Source organism: Astatotilapia calliptera, chromosome 7 (genome assembly GCF_964374335.1).
Source record: "Astatotilapia calliptera chromosome 7, fAstCal68.1, whole genome shotgun sequence".
In the NCBI taxonomy this organism is placed as follows: Eukaryota; Metazoa; Chordata; class Actinopteri; order Cichliformes; family Cichlidae; genus Astatotilapia; species Astatotilapia calliptera.
Genome location: NC_137428.1, coordinates 65,069,965 through 65,096,747, shown reverse-complemented (window position 1 = coordinate 65,096,747; position 26,783 = coordinate 65,069,965). Strand labels below are relative to the sequence as shown.

Here is a 26,783-nt window from a genome sequence, read left to right as displayed (position 1 = left end):
AGACAGTCTCAGGCTGTACCAGGGCATCTCTCTGCAAACGATATGCTGTGCCTGTCTGTGCCTGTCACTGAGTGGTGTTTTCAGATTAAGTGATATTCTTTAAGAGGAAAACTACTATTATCTCATCAATGTGTTAGTGACTCCCAGGGTTTCTTTGACCATACTGAGGCATATTAGAAATGGAAAAGTAACACAAATCAGCTTATAATTCAACAAAAAGACAAAAAAAAGAAAAGAAAACAAACAAAAAAAAGTATGTCATTCTTCCAGTCAATTCCCCTCCTGGACAGAGATCCGTCACAAGGCAGGGTGTAACCTGCAGACTGGATTTGGGTGTAGAGGACATGGTGACAGCGGCTACTGCAACACCCAAGGTCAAGGTTAGTTTTTCCGGCCATTACATGCCCTGGACACTGTGTGCATGTGTGAATGTGTCACATCCACAATGCGACAGTGACATCACTCCGTCAGCTACAGAAGAACAATAGGAAGGGAATGACGTAATGCCATGGAAGGAACTGGGCAAGCTGTTTCTGCGTGCACCACTGTGCCAACACCTACATCATGCCGTTTAATCATCTGTAAAGCTGGTGGGATTTCTGAGCTTCCCTTTTACTTTTTAGTCCAAATACAAAACAACAAAATATAGATATATAGAAGATTGGTGTGCATACATGTTCTCTAGACATCTTTTTCTTTTACCCTGGGGAACCCTGATGTCACTTTATCAGAAACAGGAAGTAGTTACACAACACAAGAGGAAGTGGCCTCTCAGTGCTGTCCAGCCTTCATCTCTGTATGTGTGTGTGTATAAGTGAGTTTTTTGTGTGTCCGCAGAGGGGGAGATATGAGGAGGACTGAGAATGATCACAAACTGCTGCATACCTCAATCTGAAGGTTTGGATTTGCCTGGAACTCCAAAATTAGCCTGTTGCTGTGGAGATAGAAAATCTCCCTCTTTTATCAGGAAACAGCAGCAGCCCTCGAGGTTGAACCCAAACATTTCAGTGTGTGATCAGCATGTATTTACGGTAAAACGACCTGTGTTACAAGTCTGTATACATACCAGGAAAAGTGTTAAACCACACAGGATTTAAAGTATCAGCACTGTAACAGGCAACTATTCTACTCCTCTGCTACTAGTCTGGAAAAGAAGAACCTTTCTCAACCCTTTTTGGAGAATAATTAGCAAACAGCATATTAAAGCAGATCATCTGGTGCTATAAGTTTAAAGGGAACAAAGTACAAGTCTGCAAAGACATGGACCTCGTCCACACAGTAAAAGTGGAGTCTTTTCAGTAGGTAAATAAGGAAGCAGCTCTGTGGCATGCCAGAGATAAAGTGCATCAAAGACAGCCCAGTGATAAACAGGAATCCACCATTGTTCCAAGGAATGACGTTATGACAGGAGCGGCAGTGGGCAGTCCGAGCATGAATGGAATCTGGTGGATGCAGTCCAGGCCTCGGTAGGATAAACTAGCATAATTGTTAGCTACTCCTTTCCCTTTTCTTCTGCCTTTGGAAATTTCCACTCCACATGTGTGTCAGAGACGTCAGGGTAAGCGCCTCAGCGGTAAGCTGACGGTGTAGCAACCAAACTAGCGAATACTTGGCCCAAACTCATGATGAGGTTTGAGTTATGAGGTGCTGATGGGGGTGAAGCGAGCTTTGGGTAGCACACTGTTCAGCTTCAGCTCCTGTTGACCCGATGTGTTGACACTGCCTAGGTAACAGTTTCAACAAACTATTTTTATCCCCTGCTGGATGAATGTATGACCGGGGGCAGGCTGGGACGTTCAAAAGGCCTCTAGATAGAGTCTAGAGTTCCAATGCCGCAGGACACAGAAGGTATGAACAGACTGTATACATAAACCAGCTTAAATACCTATACTATAAACAAGTATGTATTTAGGTCAACGTCACAGGATTTTGCCAAAAAGTTTACCAAGAGTAAAACATCAAAAAAGTAAGCAAATATTAATTCTGCATGTGTAAACAAAACCCTAATTTAAACCCTTAATGGTTATTTTTTACAGTCATGTTTTGTCTTTGCCACACATGTTATTCTGAATCACTGTGAACTTTATGTTAATTTCTTCCCACGATTAAAGTTATTTTAATTCTTCTAAGCTTAAGTATCAGTACCAGAGTCTCATTCACAGACATATCCACACTACTTGAAATTTATGCACATCTCTCCCATACCGGGATCTGGGAGAAACCTTCAGTCTTCTCCTTTGCATGTCAAAGTATATGCGTACAACAATGTGTTTCTCTTGTGCGTCTGTGTGCGTGTGTGTGTGTGTGTGTGTGTGTGCAAGGGACTCGGTGATGGAGGAGAAAAGGAAGAAGAGCAGAAGGCAAGCAGAGCAGTGAGATCACGTCATGGTGGAAACATTTGGCAGCAGCTCACATAAACACACACACACGCACACACACACACATGCGCGTGCATCACACTGTGCACACACATAAACATGCACATATGCTGGCCTGTTTTTGTTCTCCCAAATTTAAGGGAAAGAAGGGGAAAATGACATCAAGCTCATCATGTGAGGCCAATGAGACGGACGGGGGAGGGGGCGAGAACACTGGCAGAAACAGAACATTGTTACATAAAATGCAACTTGGTACTGACCTCCTCTGGGCTTTGTTACCATATTTATGTGTGTGTGTAAGAGTGTCTGTCCACATGTGCACGTATTTGCAAGCTTTCTCAAGTGTGTGCACAAGTTAAGGGTTTGCCCAATATCTCATCAAGGTCATTACCTACAAAGCAGAAAACTGAGCATTATGTCACTGTCCAGTTAGAGGGCTTTTCAAACTATGTCACACTTTTCTGAGGCGGGAGGTGATGTCATAGATATTTTATAGCCTTTATTCTTTGACCTTTGTGCTCCCGCGGTGCTGGCTGGGGTGGGGCCGGTATGTGTTGTGTATCTACAGGCCAGGGTGAGAGCATCGAGGCCACTGGCGCCAGATGTGACGACCGCAGGAGTCTGGGCCTAAAAATAGAGCTCTGTTCTCAGCACCATGAAACAGAAGAGAGGAAGGAGGAAGAGGAGGAGGAGGAGAAGGGTATGGGTAAAGCGAAGTAGAAGTAAGGGGGAAGGTAAAGGGGGTTGAAGGAGAGATGTAAAGAGGACTGCTGAGGAAGGCGAGGTCATTGAGAATACTGTGTCAGTTCTCCCTGGGGACGGTGAGCTCACCTCCTAATGGCACCACTGGCTCCTTCTCAATGAAATCATTGATCTGCTAGAACTCCCATTGGCGTAATTGAGAGGTAGGAGGGGGACGTGGAGGGGCAGAAAGGAGCAGAGAGGTGCAGAAGGGGCAGGTTAGGAGGTTAGTATACACAGGAAAGAAGGGGGTGACGGAGAAGCTGAAGAGAGAAAAGTTGTAGGTGGGGAGAAAAAAATGGACCTCAGACACACATCCACAATTAGTCTGCAACCTCTGACCAATGATAACACACCTGGAGGCATAAAGCAGTAGGCAAATGTCATTCAAACACTGTTTACACAACTTGATCGATCACGTCATTTTCCATCACACGTTTAACTTTAGAAGCCGACAGAACCCAGACCCCCAAGCAAAACTATAAAACTTTTACAGCAGATACATTTTTAGCAGTTTCCGATCACATAAAACTGGTGATCCGCATCTGTTGAAGCATCTCAAACACACATGCGCGCTGCAGGTGTCCGCGTAAATTGTGTGTGTGTGTGTAAGCAGTTTCTTCACCTCAGGCTTCAGCTTCAGAAAGGGAGACTTCATGCTGGGCTCCAGAAGGAAAGAAAGTCTTTCATTTCTGTGGAGGCTCACAAACACCGAGCAGTGCGACCTGTCTCTCTGAGCGAGCTCTGTGACCACACAGGCTCTGACACGCACACACATACTCACGCACACATTCAGGATGAAATAAGGAGTATTACCTCATCTCCTCAATTGCTCTCATTTGTCTATTATGTCTTTTCTCACACAAATACTCCAAAACATTGCCTCATACTCATTCGTGCTCTGCTTTATATGCACATATTCATGCACGCACAAAAACATGCATGCTCACAAACAGACCTCCTTATGTAGCTCATTGGAATGTCTGAACGGCTGCATTGTAAGGTTGTGCCTCCCATGATTACCTCACCTCTTCAGCTTCTCTCTAATGTCTGCACACACACGCACACACACACGAAAAACACTCCCCACACTGTTGTATAACAGCACACGAGAATGAGCCGTAACTTACTTGACCTTTGTACCCCCGTGTCTGTGCAATAACACCCTAACCTGATGTCATCAAAGCCCAGAGGAACACAGCAGCTCCTGTATGTGTCTGCATTATTTACAATGTGCATGACAAAGAAAGTGCAAGTGAAAGAAAATGAGAGAGAGGCACCTTTCATCTCCTGATACCTCCCATCAGTATGTCACTGCCTTGTCTCTTGTGTGCTTTTGCGTGGGAGACAGAAAAAAAATCAAAAACTGTGCCCCAGATCACATGCTACAGTATATAAATGAACTCTTTTCAATGCAGTTCATAGGACTCTGTATCAGGGACAACACTGTCCATCTACTGGACACTTAAAACTGTCGTGCAATACTAGAATAGCATAACTCATTTTGTCACATTTTATTGTGAAACAACGCAGTTTGATTGATGTGTGTGTCTTCAACGGAATGTGAAACAGCACAAACCTGACGAGGCCTGTTCATCTGTGAAATCACTCAAATATTCACTGACATCATCGCCCTGAACATGTCAGTGAATATTCTTAATTCACCTATGTAGCGAAATAGTACAATTTTTTTTAAAAGCTATATGAGAGTGAAAAGGCAGCAAACACTTCAAATTTAGGATTAATACACTGCAAAACTTTATTTTCCTTTGGCCACATAACTGTTTCAGGATTACCTCTGCACTATGAGTGCAGTCAAGTGCTGCCACTATAGACTATTTAGACATGTCCCTTGTCCCTTGTCACTACCTCATTTCAGTTGGTGTCCCCTTTCTCTCCTTTTTCCCTTTGACCTAACGGTGTGGTGTTTTAGTAATCCCACGAAAAACACTGGCAGATGGTGCAAGAGAAGATTAGAAGGAGTCTCACACATTAGAAAACTCTGTAGACTCACACATTACATGGATGACATATACATCTGCATGTTCCCGCACCTTCATTTCCTCTTTATGACCCAACTGCTGTGATGGTGCTTTTATAATGCTATTTTTGCATGTGTTTAATTTCCTAATTTCTAGCTGTCACCCCCTCAACTTAAAGTACTTGAAAAAAAAAAGGAAAAAAATGTGCTATGAATAAAACATATTGTTATTTTTATCTCCACCTCCCTTCCACTTGAAAACACTACCCAACTCTCTTTTCATCCACAGCTCATGAGTAGCCTTTTTGAAAGTTCTCTTTTTATTCTGTCTTGCATATTAGACTGCTGAAACTAGAACACGGCAGCAAAACATTTCATGCTGTCAGTTCTATAGCGGGGCTGCTGTGACGTATGACACAGCTGGCATCGGCTAACATACCACCTAGCCCCACACTAGCAGGGAGTGTTCAGCGTTGTCTCCAATTTGGCTGTGTGCTTGCAGATTGGTGGGAAATGCACAAACTTTAGAGCCACTGGGGAGGCAGCTGGCTCCAACCAAGTGATGATCTCTCCCTCTACACACACACACACACACACACACACACACACACACACACACACACACACGCTATCAGAACTCTGAAAAAGGCAAGACGCATCAGCTTGAGCTCCAACTGGGTGAGATCACCACTGTGTTAAAAATACAGCTGTCCTGAGAGAGGCATGTTTCTCACAAACACTTTCACGCAATCAATGAAGTAGCATAACCTTAACCTTTGTGCTTGCATGGATTCACAAGGACACTCTCCAAGTACAACTACATCCAGCGTGAATGCATTCTTTAATACAGGGTGAGAATCTGCATTAGTAATTTCATTCACAAAAACAATTGCCCTTTTGGGACAATGCTACCAGTATGACGTTTTCCACATGTAACGACATGGTGTGCTTTCCAGTTGATCAATTACTGAATGGTGGAAACCTGAGAGGGGTCACAGATTGTTTTGGGATCAATATGTTCCCAGAGCATTCATTATGATTGTGTAACATTTCATTCAGGCAGCTTATCTGGCATCTCCTGTCTTCTCCTGTCTTATTTCCCCTAGTTGAAAGGAAATTTAAGTCAATAAGCATTAGGTTTAAAAATGCAAAAAACATAAATCCCTTTCAGAAATGTTGCCTTAATCTCCCTTTGGCAAGCGTCTGCATAACTGACATTTAAGGTAGAAAAATCAACCTCCCCTCAGACAGGCAGCTTCATAATTATTCTCAAATTCACCCTGTTCATCCCATTTATGGATTCTTTTCATCTCGCAATCCATTTCTCCCTCCTTTACCCACCCACATTACCCCTCACTGGATTTGCACCAGTGCTACACTCTGCGTAGTGTGTACGTCTGGTGTGAGGCTGAAAATAAGTCCTCAGTCAGATATGAGGTCACCACGGGAATTATTAGTAGCATAAATCAGAGGTTCAGTAGAAGGGAGGTGTAAAAGCATAAGGTGGGCGGAGAGGGAGGTGTGAACTGGGATTATTTTTTTAAATTTGGGAGACGGGAGTAATGCCAATTAAAGTCAAGAATGAGGAGGCAGAGACAGGACAAAAACATAAAGGATGGACAAAAAGAAGCATACGTTTTTACTCATTATTTAATCCATTACTTTATTTTGGGTGGGTTTCATTTTTGACATCTTCGGCTTTTATTTAACAGTAAAGTACAGAGAGTGGATGGGAAAGCAGTGAGTGAGTGGGAGGAATGGCTGGGAAAGGCTAGTGCATGTGGTGGCCTTTGGTCATTCACAAAACCAGGTGAGCAACTTTTTACTGGTTTTTAGGAGGCAAGTGTGACATCTTCAAATGAGTAATTCTGTCAAACCAGTGGCCCATTTCGAAAAATAGTTTTCTTGCATGCTTGCTTTCACTGCTCTGTGAAGAGCTTGAGATCCAAGATGGCACATCGTGACCCCTGACCTTTGAACTTTCTCTGGGCTCAGTTTGTTCACAAATCACACATTGTGCCACTGTGGGGTTTTTTTGTAACAGAAAAGACAAGCGTCCTTTTAGACACCAGGCACTTTGTTGCTGCAAACTGTGCAGACGCAATGAACAAGAATGCCCGTCATCCCCAATTATAATATAAACATTGTCACATTAATAAAGGCAACTTAACAGCAACACTTAAAAATCCTGACAAGCATATCCTATTCTTATCTCTAACACCTTCACACTGATGCTTTTTTCCCCACATAAGCAGATCCCACAGCAATCGTTCACATAACGTCATAATGCATGCAGGCACATGCATGCAACACCACCCACCTGCATGCATGCACTGCAAATACAGACAAATATTATGTATACAACGCTGCTGCTAGCTCCACTGACCCCAATATTACAACCACCCAAACAAAAGCGGACGCCATTGGCTGAGTCCTACAGGAGAATATTCTCTGCCACTGTTGTCGTGGAAACAGCAGAAAAGCGGGGACAAAAATGGAAGAGGTGTGATTCCTCTTTTTCTTCCTCTGTTGAAGAAACACAACGAGAACGAGCCGAGATTGATAACGAGGAGGGAGCTGCTGACAGGGGGTCCTTCAGTATTAACAAAATCCCGGCTTTTCAGTAATCAGAGAGTGTGTGTTTGTGTTCGTGTGTGTGAGGCATCAAACGCGGTCGTGTGTATGCACTTTGTATGCACGGGTGTGTCCACCCAAAGCATGCGCTCAGTACACTTCTGTGACAAATTGTAGAGGCTGTGTGCTTTCAGGCAATCCTAGGCATCCGTGAATGACTCATGAAAAAAGCACTAATCTCCCAGCGGAGGGAAGAGGAGAAGAATGGGGATGCAGAGAGAAGAGCCGAGATTTGCAAGAGCAGCATGCCTCCGCTGCCTCGTTTCAAATCCTGACTGAGGCAGATTACACTCCCCATTCTGCACTGACATATTTGGGACAGATTCATAAGCCTCGGCGGGCGGATATGTGTGTGTGTAATATCATCCCTTAAAAAGCTGCAGCCACCACAATCAAGATGTTATTAACTCAGCGACTATTAACAGTCTTGGTGGGGCTCAATTATAAATCTCAGTGTGCTTAGTGGACACTACGACAGGGTAATAACTGTGATAAATAAGGCCAGAGGATTGAAAGTTGAGCTTCACCATTACTGCAGAGATGCTGGGTAAGGGGAAGAGTGCAGGGGAGTTTACTTCCCCTCTCCCTCCTGGGCTCACACATACCTGCAAACCTTACACCACGAAGTCAGAACACTAGTATAGTGTTAAGAAATGGGGAACTGACTAAGGGCTACATTGTTGTCCTGTTGTTCTCATGAGTGACATCTGCTGATCAAACTGTGCAACGACAACAGTGCACCTGTTCGGGCTACAATAAATAGCAGTGCATACACACACACACAAAGGAAAACAGGCTTTGAGATATACAAAGTCTGCTCTTTCCCCTTTTCTTTTGCACCACCACCAACACCACACATGTCTTACCGGTGAGAAGGGAGACTTTGTGGAAGGTGCCCTCCAACTTTCCCATGAGAATGTGCACAAAACCATCTTTGGACAGATGCCCTGCTTCTTTGGAACTCTGGTCATAAACCACCACTTCCTGCTTCCTGCCCAGCTCAACCTGCACAGAAGATAAACAACAAGGAAGAGAAGAGAATTGATTATACAACAAAAATATCTTGTGTCAAAGCCAGCAAGGAAGTACGAGTTAGAAAAAACTGGAATTTCTATCTAATTGGCATCTTGGGTAATTTGGGACTTGGGACAACCCCAGCATTTGAATCTATGACATGTATTCAAACTTGTGGGTGGGGTTTGAGGAATATTTTCTTTCGCCTGAGTAAACCCAGGCATTGTAAGAGGGCATTCTGATGACGCAGTGATGGTAAATGAGCTGCGGCAGGGACCAAACCTGTTTCCTCAAACACCTGACCTCTGTGCTGCTTTCACATTTTCCAGGAAGAAGCAACAAAAATAAAAAAGAAATAAAAAGGAACTCACAAACACACTACTGGGTGTTTTGACAATAAACTTTTACTGGTGCCTGTGACTGCAACAGTAAACAGCAAGCACTGCGCGTGCTTATAGTTATAAGATAATGCACAGGACTATGAATATTGCATTAGGGTAGGGTATTGCACTGTTCAGTCATAATGTTTTGTTTTGGACAAATATGAGAAGGATGATTGCAGTAATAGAGGATAAAATCATGAAAGCTGGCTGCATAGCGAAGGGCGTGGACATCCAGTGGCTTCATAGTGATGCTGTTTATGTCAGATTGGGAGAAAGATGAGAGGATGTGAGCATGCGCTGATGCGACAAAGTATTTCTTTGCGTGTGTGTGTTTGCATGAGGGAGCATGTGCATGAGGCTGCACACAAACTAGCCAGACTGTGTTCATTCTCCATGTTGTCAGGCAGGCTTTGGTCACATGACCATCAGGCAGCGCCTACTGCAGCTATGAATCACTACCTCACTGAACCGCCACTGGACAGGAGACGGGAGAGGGAGCGGGAAGGAGGGCCAGCTACAGGGAGAAAAGGATGGAGGGGGATTGGGGTGAGGTGTGGGGGTAACTACACATTGGGTCAGTGAACAATAGAGACAAAAATTGAGAAAAAGAAAAAGGGGACAAAAAAGGAATTTAGGAGATGAAACAGAAGACGGAGAGCGGCGACAATGAAACGAGACGGGTCGTGAATTCTTTGTGTACCTCAGTAAACAACAAAAGCACATCATCCTCATGTGCAAAGTGTCGCTGAATATCTGCTAGCTTCCACTTCCTCAATGTCTCTTTGCTCTCTGTGCACATGAAGGCACAATGGCGATGACAACTCATGATATACACAGCTCCACAGTGCACCTGGAGCGCGTTTGCTAATGTTTCTGCTTACAGAGCAGCTGTAGCAGAGTGGCTTGGAAGACTGCCAGGCAGGTGATTTAGACAGGACAAGGTCAGTCTCTGAAGCATGCTAAAATCTCACTCTGGCTTAATAAAGGCTGACTTAGCTAAGCCTGCCTGCATCCAACACCAATACTGACCTAAAAGAATGAAAACCTGGGGTCTCGTTTATAAAACAGACTACCCATTATAAGCTCTCAAATGACTTATGACAGGGAACCATTTAGAAGTGGTTATTTACAGCAAAGCCTACACTTGATGTGTGTGAACATCAATATCTGCAAAAAAAAAAACCCCAACAACATACATGATGTGATATTCTATAAATAGTTCATCCAATGTGAAGGAAGTAACCAGACCTATATTATGGGATTGCAAAAAGACACTGACAATTAGTGCTGGTTAACATCTTATAGCGACAAGCAGCCTACTGTTAACAGCTTCATAAATAATCTGCAACACAGACCATCAGAAAATTGCAAACACCCTGGTTTCTTTTTATTCTATTTATTAGCATTGCGATATTTAGACTTCTTATCTATATCACCTAAAGTGGTTGCAATAAACAACTGTTGCTAAAATACACTGCAAAAATAATAAGATCATGGTTTGTGTGCAATGGAGCTATGAGGCCATCTGGCCCAGTATACACTCACATACAAAATATCAACCAGATTAAGATCAAAAAAAGAAAGAGCCTGGAGGTGATTAGCATTAATTTAACCGTAATTAAAGTGCACCATTTCTATGATTTCCTGTTTTAGCATTAAACTGCCCACAATGCACAATTTGTTATTTGCCCTGCGTCTCTTTGTCTTTGTTTTAAATTCCCTGCATCCTTCATCCTAACTAACCCTGGATATTTTGGCTAATAATCCTAATGGGATCAGATCTAATTTGGGAGTCTGATCTCAGTGCCTGAGGATTACAGGCCTTTAACCGTACAAACGTGCGTTAACACAAATATAAACACACCGCTCAATGCACACTTTGGTGTTGTTTATCAGCTGCGCAGTCTAAAAGGTTTACTTTCTAATGTGAAAACATGGAATGAATCTCATAAAGGAAATACTGTCGCTCTCTGTGAAACTACTGTGTTCATACATTACATAGAAAACATCATAATTAAATACTTTTCTCAAACAACCACAGACACTGCAGTTGCATTTTTTAACATTTTATTTTCACAGGTTTGGTGGTACTACCACAATATAGAAAAAAATCTATAAATTTGCTGCAAATGATAAAATTAAGTGACAGTTAAATGCCATTTTGATGACTATTTTTTGATAAATTAGATCTCACCTTATTCCCTTATAAGACGAAAAGGAATGTCTAGATTTGTTAGAAAGTATAAATGGCATAACAGATAGAAGAATATTACACCAGATGCTAAAAACTACCCATCTGGCTAAGCATGTGAAACACATGGAGGTTGCTGCAGTGCTGGAGGTCAACGACCCAGGGCTGGGACTTGCTGTCAGACTGCAGCAGTAGTACAGATCCCTCATCCCTCTGCAGTGCTACAGCATCACTACTATTACAGTACTGGCCCAGGCTCTCTGACGCATGCACACTGCAGGTAAACAAGGAATGCCACTAGCAGAGAGGAAAAACAAGGGATGAAGGAACAGAAGAGGAAGCCAGGGAAAGGAATGCCAAGAAGGGGGATCAGACGGAAACTTGAGGGAGGATTAGATATAAAGCAAGAGAGAGATGGAGGGACAGAAGGTAGCACTAGCACACCAAATGCTACAATCCTGCTGCACCCAGGTCTCTCTAAAGGAGCTGGAGACCGGCGTCACAGCAGAGAATAAACAACAAACATGAGAGGCAAGATGCATAAAAGATGAAATTCTATTAAATGAGATACACAGAGCTAGAAAAAGGATAACATTTGACCCTGAAAGAGAAAAAAAATGAAGGGATTGGGCAAGAGAGTCAGAAGTCCCTGTACACTTCTAACTGACCCTGTTATAAAATATGTAAGGAGTGGAAGAAAAACGAGGTTGGAGACAAGGCTGCAAGTTAGGGCATGGACTTTGTGTCAATGCTCCTCTGAAGGAACAGTTTGTATGTATACACACACACACACACACACACATAATGAAAGATAACTGATGGGTAGCTTGGCAACAGAAGATATCTATGAAATAAGGGAAACGCTGTCCTGCTTTACGGTAACAGTTTGTGCAAAAAAGTGACATACAACTTCCCTCTGACCCCTGTCTTGCTGCTGACCAGTGACAAGGTCAGTGCTGAGTGGGAGTATGTGTGTGTGTACTGGTCTGTGACACAAATCTAAAAATGGACCCACATTCCTGAAGCACAGTCTGGGTCCCCTCACGGTGTCCACTCTGGGAGGACCCACACAAAACAAGAGGAGTGCGGTACGAGCCATCTTCAGTTAACAGTAAATTCTTCAGTAACGAGGAGCTGAAGAGATACAGGAAATGGCAATTACGAAATCTCTCTTTAAAAAGACAGCACAGTGAGCAGGAGTCAGAGTTTGTCATACTGATTCACCAGAAAAAAATTAAGTACGTACCACCCATACGCCTATCATTTCAGTTGGTTTCTGGGTACATTTCTAACATTATTTCTATGCCGATGTGGCACCAACTGGACCAAACTTTCAACAGTATACACGGTATATTGCATGTACTCTAGTGTCTCCTTTTAAGTATTCAATAAGTCTGTTTAAGACCCCGGCTCACAGGTGCAAACTACACCTCTCGCGACTGTCAAGCTACCACCCTGGGGATGATGATGTCATTGACTGAAACTGGCAGCTGCCACCTCCATGTATGCTTCAGTAGGTGTGATATGTGTGTGTGAGACACTAACAACTGTGCTCATAAGATGTGGAAAGAGGTATATAATATGGTTCAACCTGGGTTCATAGATAATTTAGATTCTAGCCTTAGTATGGGGAATAACTGTGAAACATCCTTTAAAGTAAAACTTTACACCTGAATGAAAGTGAATCTGACTGGGATGTGGGTATGTGGCATGGTGGTGAAAGCTCCTGACGGCTCTGTGCATGTGCAGTGTGAGGTCATCCCTGATGATTTCTGAGATGCGGTCACCTGATCTGGTGTGGTCACACCTACATGTTGGTGAATATCAGGGATCCTTTAGCACACAGACACACATAAGGCCCTGTTCAGGGTACACATTTATATACAAGTGAATTTTTATACTTTTACATAAAAGTTTGTCTGTCTCAGTACACAGACTTCATTTTTGTCTGTAAAGAAAGCATTCATTCTCTTTATGTGGTAACACCTCATCATCCTCCCAATTCTTTATATAATGAAGTCATGTTTTGTATCCCAAAATCCTCTCACATGAACTCACACTAGAGTAAAGAAATATACATATATTATATTTTCTGTAATTGTTAGTTTTACTTTGTGATTAGATCTGAAACTATATACAGATTATGACATGTGTGTCTATGTTAAACAGTGGGATCTTAAAAGCAAACAATGACTCAGTGCATGACCTCATCAAAGCAAACATATGACATTATCCATCTCTGTAGAAACACCACTGCTGGCTTTAGCATTTCTGTTTAAATTCAGATAAATGTGAATGAAACACACGGAAATTTCCCATTTTTCCCATCTGGGTCACCTGGGAAATAACCAACACAGAAATTCATCATCTATGTTCTCAGAGTCCACTCTTGCAATCATGGGAGATGACACATGAAACACGTGTGATGTCCTTGATGGTAAAACACAGTCTGTGTCAGACACTAGATGACAAACACTTTTTGATCATAACAAAGTAAATAACTATTTCCTCTTTAGATGCACATTTGATTTATTCATGAAAGTGTAACTTTTTTCATGCAACACTGAATTAAGCATGAATTAAAGTAAACATGCTGTAAGAGAAAAATGGGAAAGTCACCATTTTAATAAGAAAATCCTATAAGAGAAATACAAAAAGATGAATTCTTGCAACTGTAGCTAATGAGATTTATTTTTTAAATTGTCTTTCCATATGGGGTTCCCTATCATGCATCATTACAGCCGCCTCCTAACCCTTGACATGGAGGATAAACACAACATATGGTGTGTCATCAGTGGAATTGATGGAGATCTTCTACATTGCATAAATCCATTAGTCACATGTTATCTCTCTCTGTTTGGCAGGACACTCAGCCGATATCACCAATTAAGATCACAGACAAGATTACAGCCTTTCTTGGCTTTATTGCTGCATGCCCATTATACCAAACAAAAAGAATCAGCCTATTGTTCATTATCATGTCTAAAATGTTGGTATCACAACAGCTGGAGAATATTTTCAGGTGTAAAATGAATGTTTCCATAAAGGCATCACATTGGTACGGCTGCAGCTAACAATTATTCAGTTATTTATTGTTTTTTGATTATACAGTGAAATTGGAGATATATGTTTAAATCTGTTTGCATAATTTCTTCAAATAGCCTGTTTAGTCTGACTAATAGTGCAGAAATCACAAAAGGAAATCAGCAGCATTTAGAAAGCTGAAAGTGACTGTTAAGGGTTTCACTTGTTGTCATTCGACTTCCCAAAACACTTTTTCCCCCTCTCTTGATCTTGATTAAATGTCTCAACCAATCAGTTAATACCCATTACAGAGTCCAGTACTGGGGAATGGCTCAATATATTTATCAATTTTCTTTTTTTGGTTATCTATTTGTGCTATATTGATTTCAGCATTATTCTATTTTGCAAGCAGAAATCCTAAATTTTACAAGTTCACCCCGTCACATCTGTCTTAAACTTGATGCACTACATCTTGGTCAGTGTGCTGATACAGCTGGTTTCTTCACTTTACATCAAAAATGCAAAAATCAGCTAAATTTTCATCTGGAAACCTACTTGTGGTTATAAATATTTAAGTTCTGCCACATTAACAGATTTGACAGCTCATAAGTGCAACGTATCTATATGCAGGCATGCTATTTCGTTTAACAAAAGCGTGGGGTCCATGTCTATATAGAAGAGGAAGGGTGCTTCCCCAGGCTGGTTACTGGTAGTGAAAACCTCTGGTCCATCTGTCAGGCCTGCCTGGCCGGCTGTCCCTGTCACAGCAGCAGGGATTAGCCAGGCTTAAGCCAAGAAACCAGCCGCCTGCCCTCTAGCCTGTCGGAAAAGGCATGAGGAAGCCCCATTTCCGACTAAGCCTGCGCTCTCCCAGCAGAGGTCGTCCATCATCTAGCCTACTGTGTCCAGTTCTCTACACCTACATTAATAGAGAGCATTAATAAAAGGAGCTATGAAGGGATGGAACGTGAAAGGCAGAAGAAAGAGGACACCATTTTGTTTGCTGCTGTTCTGTTCATTCAGCTCAGTTAACTGAAGCATTGGGAGCTTCGATGAAAGAGGGTGAGTGCAGCGCCTTGGGGGACGCAGGCTATTAGTTCTCAATGGGATGCGAGGCGAGAGGCAGCTGGGGAGGAGGCGGAGGCAACAGCCCATCCATGAATACTGTCAATGCTGCTCTCCTGCTTCCTGCATTCACTTCCCATACAAAGAGCCACAATGGTGTCCTTTGGCGTTTTGGCTGGCTGAGACAGCTCCTGGAGATGCTCAGAGCCATGTGGGGGGTACAGACGATGGTGTGTGTGTGTGTGTGTGTGTATGGGGGGGTCAGTCGGGAGCTGGCTTAAACACCACACAGCCAATCTGCACGTGCCCAGCCCGCGGCCTGCCAGTGGCCACACAAAAGGGATGATGTCATGCTTAGCCAATAACAAAAGAGTCTGGGTCCGTCAGGCCCTCCTCTCTAACCCGGCTAGTTCCAGCTTTATCCAGCCTAGCATTAATCGCAAGCCTTATCCTCTTTACTGGGGGTGGGGAATGGATAATAACAAAGCAGGCATGGGACAACACTAGACAGTGAGAGAAGAACTGGAATAAACTAATAAGAATCGAGGTGGTTGCGAGCAGCTGCAGGCTATGGTTGCAAAACAGACAGACAGAGCTGTCACGAGAATGAAAGTGAGCGAAATCAGGAGGAAGCATGGCTCTGTGGGGTGCCACAGTGTGAGATCTGCCAAGCACAGAGCCCCACACAGAGATGAACCCAGAGACAGAGCACAGAAACACGCTCTAGCGCACTGCACTCAGGGCAAGTAATGAAACTGAAACTCTGACAGTGATCCAAAGCCTCAAATAAACATTTCTCCAGCAGCAGCTAATTTAAATCCATCGCTTTCTCTTTGTTGTCTACATCTCTAGTGTTCAAAAGATTTTATTTTTGGGTGTGTAAGATCTCGGCTAAAATAAAACCATTATCGGAACAAAACTGGATCTTTTGGTCGGAATAATACAAGTATTCAGATACAGAATCTTCTGGCTGATAATGGTTCATGTTAGGTGAAAAGGAAGGCATGTGGGGTCGACTCGCATTAAAGCATTAGAGCCAGGGAAAAACAGCAGGTATATAGGGACTCGGTTAAATATCCCAGGTGCTATTAGTGGAACTGAAGTTCATTTTACCATGTAGACGCTGTCTGTCATCTACAAATGTTAGTGTAACCCAGCAGGAGTAAACAGAGCAATAAAGTAATAAAGTCTAAATATTTGCCTTTTTTTTGGGAAGTGATGTTTTTAGTTATGAAAGATGTACCAAGCAGGTAAATACATGTCAGCCAGTTTGGGGCTGACACACAATGGCATAAAATGGAAGCTGGTCATAAATCACTCTTATAAATAGGCTCAACAGAATAAGATGAGTGGCAGGCCAGACAACCAGACCGCCTCCTGGCAACCAGGAAGTAGAACAACAAAAAAGAAGTGTGAACTGCCATTCTGAGTCACGCCTAAAAAAAAAAAATTCACTCACCTGGCAAGTGTCATGGGTTGCTGTGAATCATTGTTTTATTGCACTGGGTGTAACTAAAAAGTTGAATATCTAAAAATAACATTTGAAGCCAGGAGGCAGAAAATCATCTCCCATGTCCTCTACAGCTTTTTTGCTTTCTGTATTCAGTCAAGTAAAACTGTTAGCTGATGAATGCATGCGCAAACATGACAGCACAAAAAGCACATACCGCACACAAAACACACTGATGTCAACCCTCCTCCTCTCCCCTTGCTCCCCCCCCCCCCCTCCCCCCTCAGAGATCCTTCAGTTTCACACAGAGACTAAAAATACAGGAGTCAGCATGCCGCGGCTGGACAAGCCATGGAAAGAAGGCTGTCATATTCAGAGGAGAAGTCATGGAAACCAGAAGGATCCGATTTCAGGGCCACTGATAAGCAACAAACATACAGTATGCGTGCCTGCCCACCAAATATAGCATCCACTGATGTGCTTGGCTAACACAGAGGAGGCTAGTTTGGAACTACAGTGAAACGCAGGTCAGACTGTTGGTAATAATCTCATACAGCTGGCGTAAAGTCAGCATCTTGCATGACGGCACTTCAACGGTGTGACAGCGTGCTGACAAGGGAACCTGAATCTGAGACCCCAGGCTCAAAGAAAGTCCTCCTATATCAACCCACTGCACCTACTGCATAATGAAAACATGCTACAAGCAGAGCTGCTATACTACTAAACTCTAAATGTGAGCAGACAAACAAACAAAAATTTGTAAATCACCAAGGTGTGCTTGGGACAAATCAATCAGTTGTTTAAAGGAGTTATTTCAGTCTGTGGGTTGAGGGAATTTATGAAGCACAGAAAGCACTAAATATAAAAACGCGAACCATTTTTTGAAACACTCAAATTTTTATTTTGATCAAGTTCAATAAGAATATGAATACCACTCATGTTCTTCAATACGAGATCAATATGAGTTTCGTAATTGTAAAACTACCAGTATCTTAAATTTGGCTTGGCACAAAGACTGCACACAGGGGAAACGGCTAGTTTGGCTCCGAGCAAAAGTGACAAACTCCACTTACTGGCACCTCTAAATCTCAGCAGTTAGCATGCTTTGTCTTATTTATTTGTGAGAAGTGTAAAAACATACAAATGACCATTTTAAGAGGTTTTAAGAGTAGATTATGAAGCAGGTAGGAATCAAGTGTCTCACCGTTATCAGCAAGGTAGGAGCTTGGCATAATGTCAGCTTGGCACTTAAGTGAATGGCTCTCTAATCACATTCTACCACCCAAAAAGCATCAGCTGTCAGGTAGCCTTAATTGAGCTTTAACTCACCTTCACTTTGCCATTGGGTTGAAGCAACTCAGTGACAGACACTTTGTCCTGCTGCAGCCGCCTCTTCACCAGCTTTGAGCAGCAAACGTTGACCGCGCCTTGTACGTGTGACGCATTGTACTCAGAAAACGTCCTGCTGTCAATCACCAGCAAGCGGCCTGTCCCTCTCTGGATGAGGCTCGCCAGGCGCTTGATGTCCATGGCGCTCTTCTTGTTGGGCCCTTTCTCCCCTGCCATGATGTAAGACGGGCTGAGTGGTAAGCTAGGGTCAAAGACGTGGGGGTGAGGGGTAGTGGGGTATGAAGAATGAGGGGTAGATGAGAGAGGTGGAGGAAGGAGGAGATAAGGGTCAGTGGAGAAGGGCTACCACTGGAGCAGACGCTGGGAGATCCATGGTGCCTAAAAGAAGAAGCGACAAAAAAAAAAAAAAGGAAAGAGAATTAAGTAAGCAAAGCATTCATGGAGAAATGTAAGAACGCGACAAACATGTGATCATAAAGGGCACATGTTGGTCTAAGCTTCACTCAATCACTCCATGGCAACAAATAAAGCCCTTCAAACTCAACTGCTGCAAAGTCACAACAACGGATCCATTTCACACACATTTCCAATCCTGACTCTAGCACAAGAATTCACACGTACTTTTGATCTTTTGCATTATCTTTTATTAGCAGATATTTAGCACCTGGCATTTTAAAATAACCACAGTGCTATAAAGATGAATACAAAAGTTATTTAAAGACTTAAAAGCTGACCGGATCATCCAACGAGATTTAGCAGTCCTGGGATCTGAAGGAATATCACACATCCGAAGACAAAGACTTAAATTCGACAAGTGTGAGTGCCTGTGTAACTGTGTGAAGGCTGGTGGTTGTTGACCGAGGGTCTCTTGTGCAGTAGCTCGTGAAACAGGAAACTGAGAGCGTGCGATAAATTAAGCCAGGGGAATTCAAAGAGCAGGTCTGGACACAGGCAGAAGGCCTGTGTGACATCCTGTGCGTGTGTGTTTGTATGTGTGTTTCAAATTAACCATCCACAAACTTGATGAACTGCCTCCGTCTATCCGTCACTTCTAATCACTCTGATCTCCTCCGTGCTCACATTCACCACAGCCCTTTTACCTTTAACATGGGACACACACACACACACACACGATCAGTCGTTTATTGGGGTTGTGAGAAACAGCATGTGTGCGCGTGCTAGACTGCACATTACAAAACCACTGTGCCATTTAATTAAGTCAACATGCAAATGAAAAAAAACCCAGCGTAGTTTGAGGTCCATTTCATTGGTCAACCAGGTGTCATGCGACAAGTAAAAGGTCAGAATGTGAATGCAGCCATGTTGTTTTATTCATCTACAGGCACGTGGTGTCATTAAAAATGAATGGGCCTCTTCTCGCTTACCCCAAAGCGTAAATGGAGGTTTAAACCTCAGCTGAAAAGGAAGAGTGTGAGTGACAGAGGTGCAGTAGCCAAAACAAAAACGATGATAAGGCTATGTTCCTCTTGAGAGGATGGGCAGAAAAGAAAAACAGTTAACAACACTGGTGAGAAAGTGAGAGAGGGGGTTAAACTGGGGAGGAAATGTATCTAATCACTTGTGTCCTGCAACTTTTCACCTGTGGTCTGGCAGCGCCACAGAGGGAGGGAGTAGAGCGAGAAAGGAGAGCTGTGTGGAGGTAACGAAGGATGTTATTCAGCCAGGATCTCTCCAGCCTAGCAACTTAGCCAGCTCAAGGTGAGGGAGAGGGGATGATTGTGGAGCAGGGAAGAAACAGATGAAGGAGAATGTGGGTGAAAAATCAAATCTCACATGCAGACGACCACATCAAACATATGACATGGAGGTTGAGTAGTGCTTCACTACAGCCTACAGCTCGTCTCCTATTGACTTGTAGTCTGCTGGATGAACTGAACATGCAGTCGATGTACACATGCTTTCGCTGCCTGGCAACACGCCTGATGCAAGAGGAGCAGCACAAGAACATGAAAGAGAGTCTAGAGAGACAGTAGCAACTGCTTGCACTGTTAAACAACAAACTGCTGCTGAATCAGAACGTAGATACCGGCAAGCATTGACATAGATAAAAATTTAGATAGTCAATGAAGGTTGAAGGCAAAACGCCCACTGGCTTGCACAACATATAAAACAGCACAAACAAATGAGCACAGTCCACCTAAGCTTAGCTGATCTTTTCTTTAACTGAAAAAGTGAATCCCAGTTTATGTGTAACTAGCATGCTGACATAACTTCACATTATAAGCATCCGGATATGCTTATAATATCCGGATGCTTATAATGTGCTTTCTACTCTGCAGAAAGCTTTGCTGCAATACCAGTTTGCCCCTGTACAAAAAACATCCGCTGCCACATTACAACCTGCCCCATCACCTGTTATACCGTACCTTATCTGGCAGGAAGCCCTTCGGTCGTGCAGCTAACAACACAGCTTCGAGGGATGTGAATCTTTTGCTGTCTTTCTCTGTGTCCCTGCCGCTGCTGAGCACAGCATCTGATGCTGCATATGTCTAATGGCGACTGCTCTCCCACCCACCCAGTCTCACACTTTTTCCTCTCTGAATCTCTCCTTCCTTCTCTATCACTCTCTTTCTTGCTTTTGTGCAGTGAACAGAGATGGGGAGGGGATGAGTGTGCAGGTTTACATGTGTGGTAGTCAGAGACGGAGCGCTCTGCATCTTTATGTCGCTTGACAATTGTCCCATGGCAAACTCAAAAAAATCCCGCTTCTATGGACAGAAAGGGGGTTGGAATAAAAGGTTAATAAGAGAAAACAGCAAGAATATTGACAATAAAATATGAGAAAGGCAGAGAAATTAAAAGAAGCAACACAGCCATCCACGTGATTACTCAGCATAACAAACATCGCCCATCTCCTCATGCAGAAAAAATGCCCCTCCACATCACATCCAAGCAGGAAAAAAAAAGGAAGAATCATTAAATAAATAAATAAATAAAATAAGCTCCTCACACTTAAGGAAGCAGCACTAGGCTGTGATGCTCCGACTGAACAGAAGAAAACAAGCAAAGAGAAGAGAAAGCAGAGAGACAGACACACTGTGTACAGGCCTGGAGCAGATTTGGTTGCCATGGAAACAGCCCAGGCTGGGGTGATAAGGGGGCACGAGAAGGGTGATTGTGATGGGATGCTCACTGATGCTGATACAAGATAAAGCTAAAACAGACAGTGGAGCTCAAGATAGATTCTCCAAACCTGAGCTGTATGTGCACCTTTTATTTTACTCACTTAAAAGAAAATGACCACAAATTAGCCTAAAAGCCACCGACCAAAATTATTTTAATATATTTCTATCTGATGTTTCCTTTAATGTAGCCCAAAAATCTCACTGCTTTCCCAAAAGCAAGTTCACACAGTCAGAAGATCCACACAGACCAGGTTATGCAGATCCAAGGAGTCAAAACAAAATAATTACACCACGACAACTTGCAGAGAAACTAGTCTGACTGGTCAACTTTGAGGAAATTTTTACTCCAGGTGGGATTTTTTTTTTATAAACCCTACACATCCTTCGGATTTCTGGAAATATTAGCTGTAAATGAATGGTACCCAGAAATTTGACGCCCAGCTGTATCTCTTCACCAACCAGTCAACTTGCTGTTCACATGCAAATTTGGCGAGACACACGTAAGTAATGACTTTAAAGCAATTCAATAGGTAAGCACAAAGATGAGTGTAAACACTTCAGCATGCAGCCAAATATGATGTCAACTCAAATCATCTTTCTTTCTGAGTTATGCTGTTGGATGATGGCCAAAAAGGTGTTTTTTAAGGACATTATGATGTCACTGTTAAGGATGGCTATTGAGAACCGGTTCCAAATACTTCATGATCATATGCCTTTGAGCTCCACCTATCAATGCTGGTGTGGTTTTCTACATTGCAGAACAATGACGCTAAAGCAGTGGATCTTTTCGTAATTCCTCCCATTCAACCATTTGTTTATACTATGAAAACTTTAGATAATAACACACTGCGTTGACGATAAAAATCCTGCGCTGACCGACATTTCTCCACAAGGAAAATTGATTGGATGTCAACAAGGAAAATGATAAAGAATCAGGGCAATATGCAGAATTGATAATGATGAAAATCTTATCAACATCCCTCCCTAGTCACAGTGGAACTGACCTATTGGATATAACTTGTCATCGCGTCATCATTTTATGCTAGTAGGATTTTGTTGTGTTTTCTAATAATTAAGGTGCTTTGTGAGGTCACAGTGACGTCTGAAATCTAATGAACTTCCTCCAGACAAAGACAATTAACAGACTCCCAATCAAACATCAAACAAATCAAACATTTTCCCCTCTTGTCATGCAAAACACAGCAACACAAATCATTGACAGACTCTACTGAAACGGTTCAATAAAAGACTGATAACAAAAAAGGTTGGTGCATATTAACATCAAGCTGAGGAAGTAACTTTATCTCAATAAAATGGGCAACACACGCAGGTGTATTCACAGCCTTTCACCATGGGGTGAACATGAAGGGCCAGCTCCATGATGACATTATCAGACATCAGGGACAGAGGCAAACACAAAGAGAGTAACTGGAGGGCAACCAGTGGTGATGTAATACCATCCAGGTTATTCATTAACTCCCTGCATAACGTCACCTGCGGCCACAGCCTTGAGTAGGCTGATATGAAGCGAGCAAGGTTCGCACAATGACAGGCACGACTGGTTTGTTTAGACCACAAACAATTACATCACCAGCGCATCTTGTGCCCTTTAGTCTGTGCAGCAGGCCCTCTCATGAACTCAAAGTTTGCATATATATGTGTATGTAAGCTGTCTGTCTGTCTCTCTCTCTCTGGAGTGTTTCACTTACACTTTAAAGGGTGACCACAACAAAGCACTGTTCAGCAGAAGTGGGAAAAAAAGACGAACCGATACAGCATAGCATCGTATTATTTTTATCAAGCCACGGACACTAATTCAAGCAACATTACATCATATTTGCTCAACTGAAAAAGGCATTCAAGAATGGACACACTTGGCTTAGCTAATAGCTCAGTTACACTAGTAGTAGTACAAAAGCTGGACAACAACCTTGTATCTGCCAGAAACAAAACAAACCTGTGGTTGCCTTGTGATTGTACTGGATTCTTTTCACATTCTGGGACCAATTGCAACATGCTGCTTTTTTCAATGAACATAACATGAGTGGACTCAACTCAGCTGGCTGCCAAACAGATGTATTCTGGTTTTATTCATATAGAACAGGAAGGTAGCTAAACACAAATGTGAATTTCTGCTAAATGTGTTTTTTTGTCTGTGTAGACAGTAACAGATTGATAGCACACTGACGCTGTCTAATAGCAACAATTATGGCAGATTTTAGTGACAGTGTCTGTGCTTTCCTGCTTTATCTTATTGGATTAACTTTGTGGACATAATTTGCAGTGAAATCACAATCTATGCTATTGAAATATTTACCCTTTCAAAATGCCAAAAACTGCAATAATATCAGAATATCAAGTATTCTGATATTATTGTATCATGGGATGTCTGCTGATTGCCACTTCTAATGAGCAGGTACAGGATCACCTGTTTATAGTGGAGAATTTTAGTAGAAGTTCTTGCAATTGTGTTAAAAGGCAAAATATTAGCATATCATGCAAAATCACGACAGAATGAATAAAAGTATTGTCAGTTAAAGATTAATCTCTTGGTCTGTACAAAGGCCCAAAACAGTTAGCATTATAAGCAGTGTTGTTTTGTCTCACAGTCCAAAACCAAAAGATATCTAGTTGACTTTCACCGGTGAGAACCTCCGACTTGATTAAGAAAATACTTTATCATTAATTTTCTGTCAGGTAAATAAATGAAAGCATGACTGTTGTGAGTTCAGTGGCATTCACTGCTTTTAGCTATACAATAAACGTAGTAAACAATTAATTTATAGCTGTAATCAATTATTATTGTGGAATTTAAAAAGAAACAGTTATTGGCACACCTTAAATCATCAAATTTTTAACAATGCTTACAATTAATGGTTAATAGTTGATGATTGTCTAACCCTGAGTGTTTACCACGACTAATAACCAGTGTAACATGCTGTTGCAGCGGTTCTGTCATTTTAAAAAATCGATTTCTTGGTGCAGCTGGACAGCGCTATCATATTGTAAACAACACATCCAAGCATGAAGCCTTCCGGCGTCCTCTCATCAATACTCCCTCAGTGCACTGACTGCTGTAAAATGCAGGGTCATACATAGCTGGGACTACCCCCAGACTCCACTACAACAGCCACATGATAGGTAATGTAAATGTAAATAATATCGAGAATCTCTGATACAAAAATACATCGTCAAATAAATATAATGTGTACATATAGAAATGCTCTGAAAAATCAAATCATCAGAGATGGGGGCGCACATACACATACACACACAACACAAAAACAAAAAACAGACAAGACGTTGTGTATCGTTTACCAGCGTTCAAAATGATGGAGGCTGAGCGGTCGCAGCGCACTACAATAAACCGACCTACATTAGAAATAAGAATAGACTCCAGTGCGGACAGCAGGCACTGCTTTTAAAAAACGCCGGATACAGTCAGCATCAACTATTGTTATACCCCACACTTACAGAGAGGTTGTTTTGAGTGGGAAACCTGGCCTGGGTTTGTTATGACGCGTGGATATGTCCGCATGCGAAAATGAGCCCTCTCCATTGATCGGGAAGGCTGTGATGACTTTAACCAGCGCGAACATTAAACAGAAAATTCGGGAAGAAACCTAATACACCTACCTTACAATAGGAAACCGGCACAGCGATTTTTTTGCATCCCAATAAAACGATCGATAACTTGAGCATGGACGAGGTTTATTCCCATTATGAGACGGGCGCGCACTTAAAGAGGGGGGAGGAGTGCGAGCTGACGGGCACGAGCACAGACAGCGAGCAGCCGATTCAAACAAACAAATGTCCTTTCTTGCTAATTGACAAACACACTCAAGCACTCACCTCGGGCTCCATGCGTCTGCGGGGTGTTATTCAACTGGCCTCCATGTGTGAGGGGACAGTGGCGGAGTCTTCATGGGGGCTGGCCGGTGTTTACTTGGCGGTGTTGCGGGGTGTACAGTAAAGACCTCAGCTGACAGAGGATGACAGCGCCAGGAGCAAACCAGGCATGAAAGCGCGCGGTGATAGGCTACAAACGGCCTCCTCAGCCGTTCAGCTGGCTCGTGGAGAGCAAGATTAGCTTTACTAGGCTAGGTGAAGGCTAAAACTGTTAGCTGTTATTGTGTGTGTGTGTGAGGAGGAGGGGGGTGGTTAGGTACGGAAGGTGCACTTTAGCACTTTCATGAACTAAAGCGATGAGGTCATGGTTCAGGAGGGAGACGGGAAAAAAGGAAACTGTGAGGTTGACGTCACTTCCAACCAATCAGCGGCGACGGTTTAGGACTAGGGTGACGTCAGTGATCTGATCTGCGAATTAAAGGGACAGTCCGGCTTTTTTTTCTTTTTTTAAAGGAGACGCACTCACGTTGAGTGTGTGTGTTTTTTAAAACTGCCTTACACACAGAAAAAACAGGGATAATATGAATCTTTATTTATTTCCTTATTTTATTATATTCAAATAATTATTATCAAATACAAATCACATAACACCTTTTAAATGTCTCATTTTGTTTTATTTTTATGTGCTCCTTTCTGTTTCTGTTTCTCTTTTATGCCTTATTGAGCAATATTGTCTCGTTATGTTGTAGGTGTGTTTCAGCTATTCTGCCTCATTTACGCTATGTTGCTGCAGGTTATCCTTATATGTTTTGGCTTCTGCGAAATAATCATTTCCCCCGTTTTGGGATTAATAACGTGTATTCACTTAGACTACACTGCAGTCTGATCTTAGAATTTAAATGCAAAACAATTGCAAGTCATTTTCTTAAGCATTAATACAGTTTTGCAGGGAACCACTATATCTTTTTTTATTTGTAAGTTTTTATTCTATTTTACTTTTCTGAATTTCTTTCGGTTCGTTTCCTGAGGTTAGGCCTACGGTAAAAATGTAGAGCTTTTAAAAAAAAAAAATACAAAAAATTGAAACTAAATCCGAGACAAACGATATGAGCATGCAGCTCAGACTCGTGTCTGTGTTACTTCATAACAAGTAAAAGCCAAATTTTGTAAAAGTAGATTTTCTAAAACAGGCTCACCCAGTGTTAGCAGCCCTGGATGGTTGACTATTACTATTATTAATATTTCAAAATCTATTTCGTATTTGCTCTTCGTCATGGACCAAACGATTTAAGCTGAATTGCACTTGCAAACTACTGAGCTGCCCGTTTCTCTTTGTGAAAGATACAGGCTACGCTGAAGTGTCATTTGGATGCCACTGATTTAATTTTGATTATGTTTTTCAAGATAGTGTTTTAAAAATAATGTGCAAGAAACGAAAACTGATCGATCTACAGTATCGCATTCTCACTCAGCCCGGTTTCTGCAATGAATGGATGATTGGTGTTTGAATTCACCGCCAAGTAAATTCACTGAATTCATTGAATTCATCAGCTCTCTATTGTTAGATTAAAGCCTTT

General features: G+C 42.4%; 1 protein-coding gene across 3 annotated transcripts in view; it reads right to left on the bottom strand.

The window, feature by feature from the left end:
• Positions 1 to 26,451, bottom strand: part of dusp8a (dual specificity phosphatase 8a) — a 42,120-nt gene extending 15,669 nt beyond the window's left edge. Inside the window, exons 1-3 of one of the 3 annotated variants that reach the window (XM_026176494.2) lie at positions 25,210 to 26,451; positions 18,191 to 18,589; positions 8,601 to 8,739 (exon numbers count right to left, since the gene is read on the bottom strand). In XM_026176494.2, coding sequence (XP_026032279.1) covers positions 8,601 to 8,739; positions 18,191 to 18,427 — 376 coding nt within the window. In that variant the 5' untranslated portion in view covers positions 18,428 to 18,589; positions 25,210 to 26,451. Of the gene's footprint in view, positions 1 to 8,600; positions 8,740 to 18,190; positions 18,590 to 20,598; positions 20,749 to 24,993; positions 25,137 to 25,209 lie in introns of those variants that run through there. The other 2 variants (XM_026176495.2, XM_026176496.2) reach the window with 2 other exon arrangements.
• Between the last annotated feature and the right edge of the window lie 332 nt (positions 26,452 to 26,783).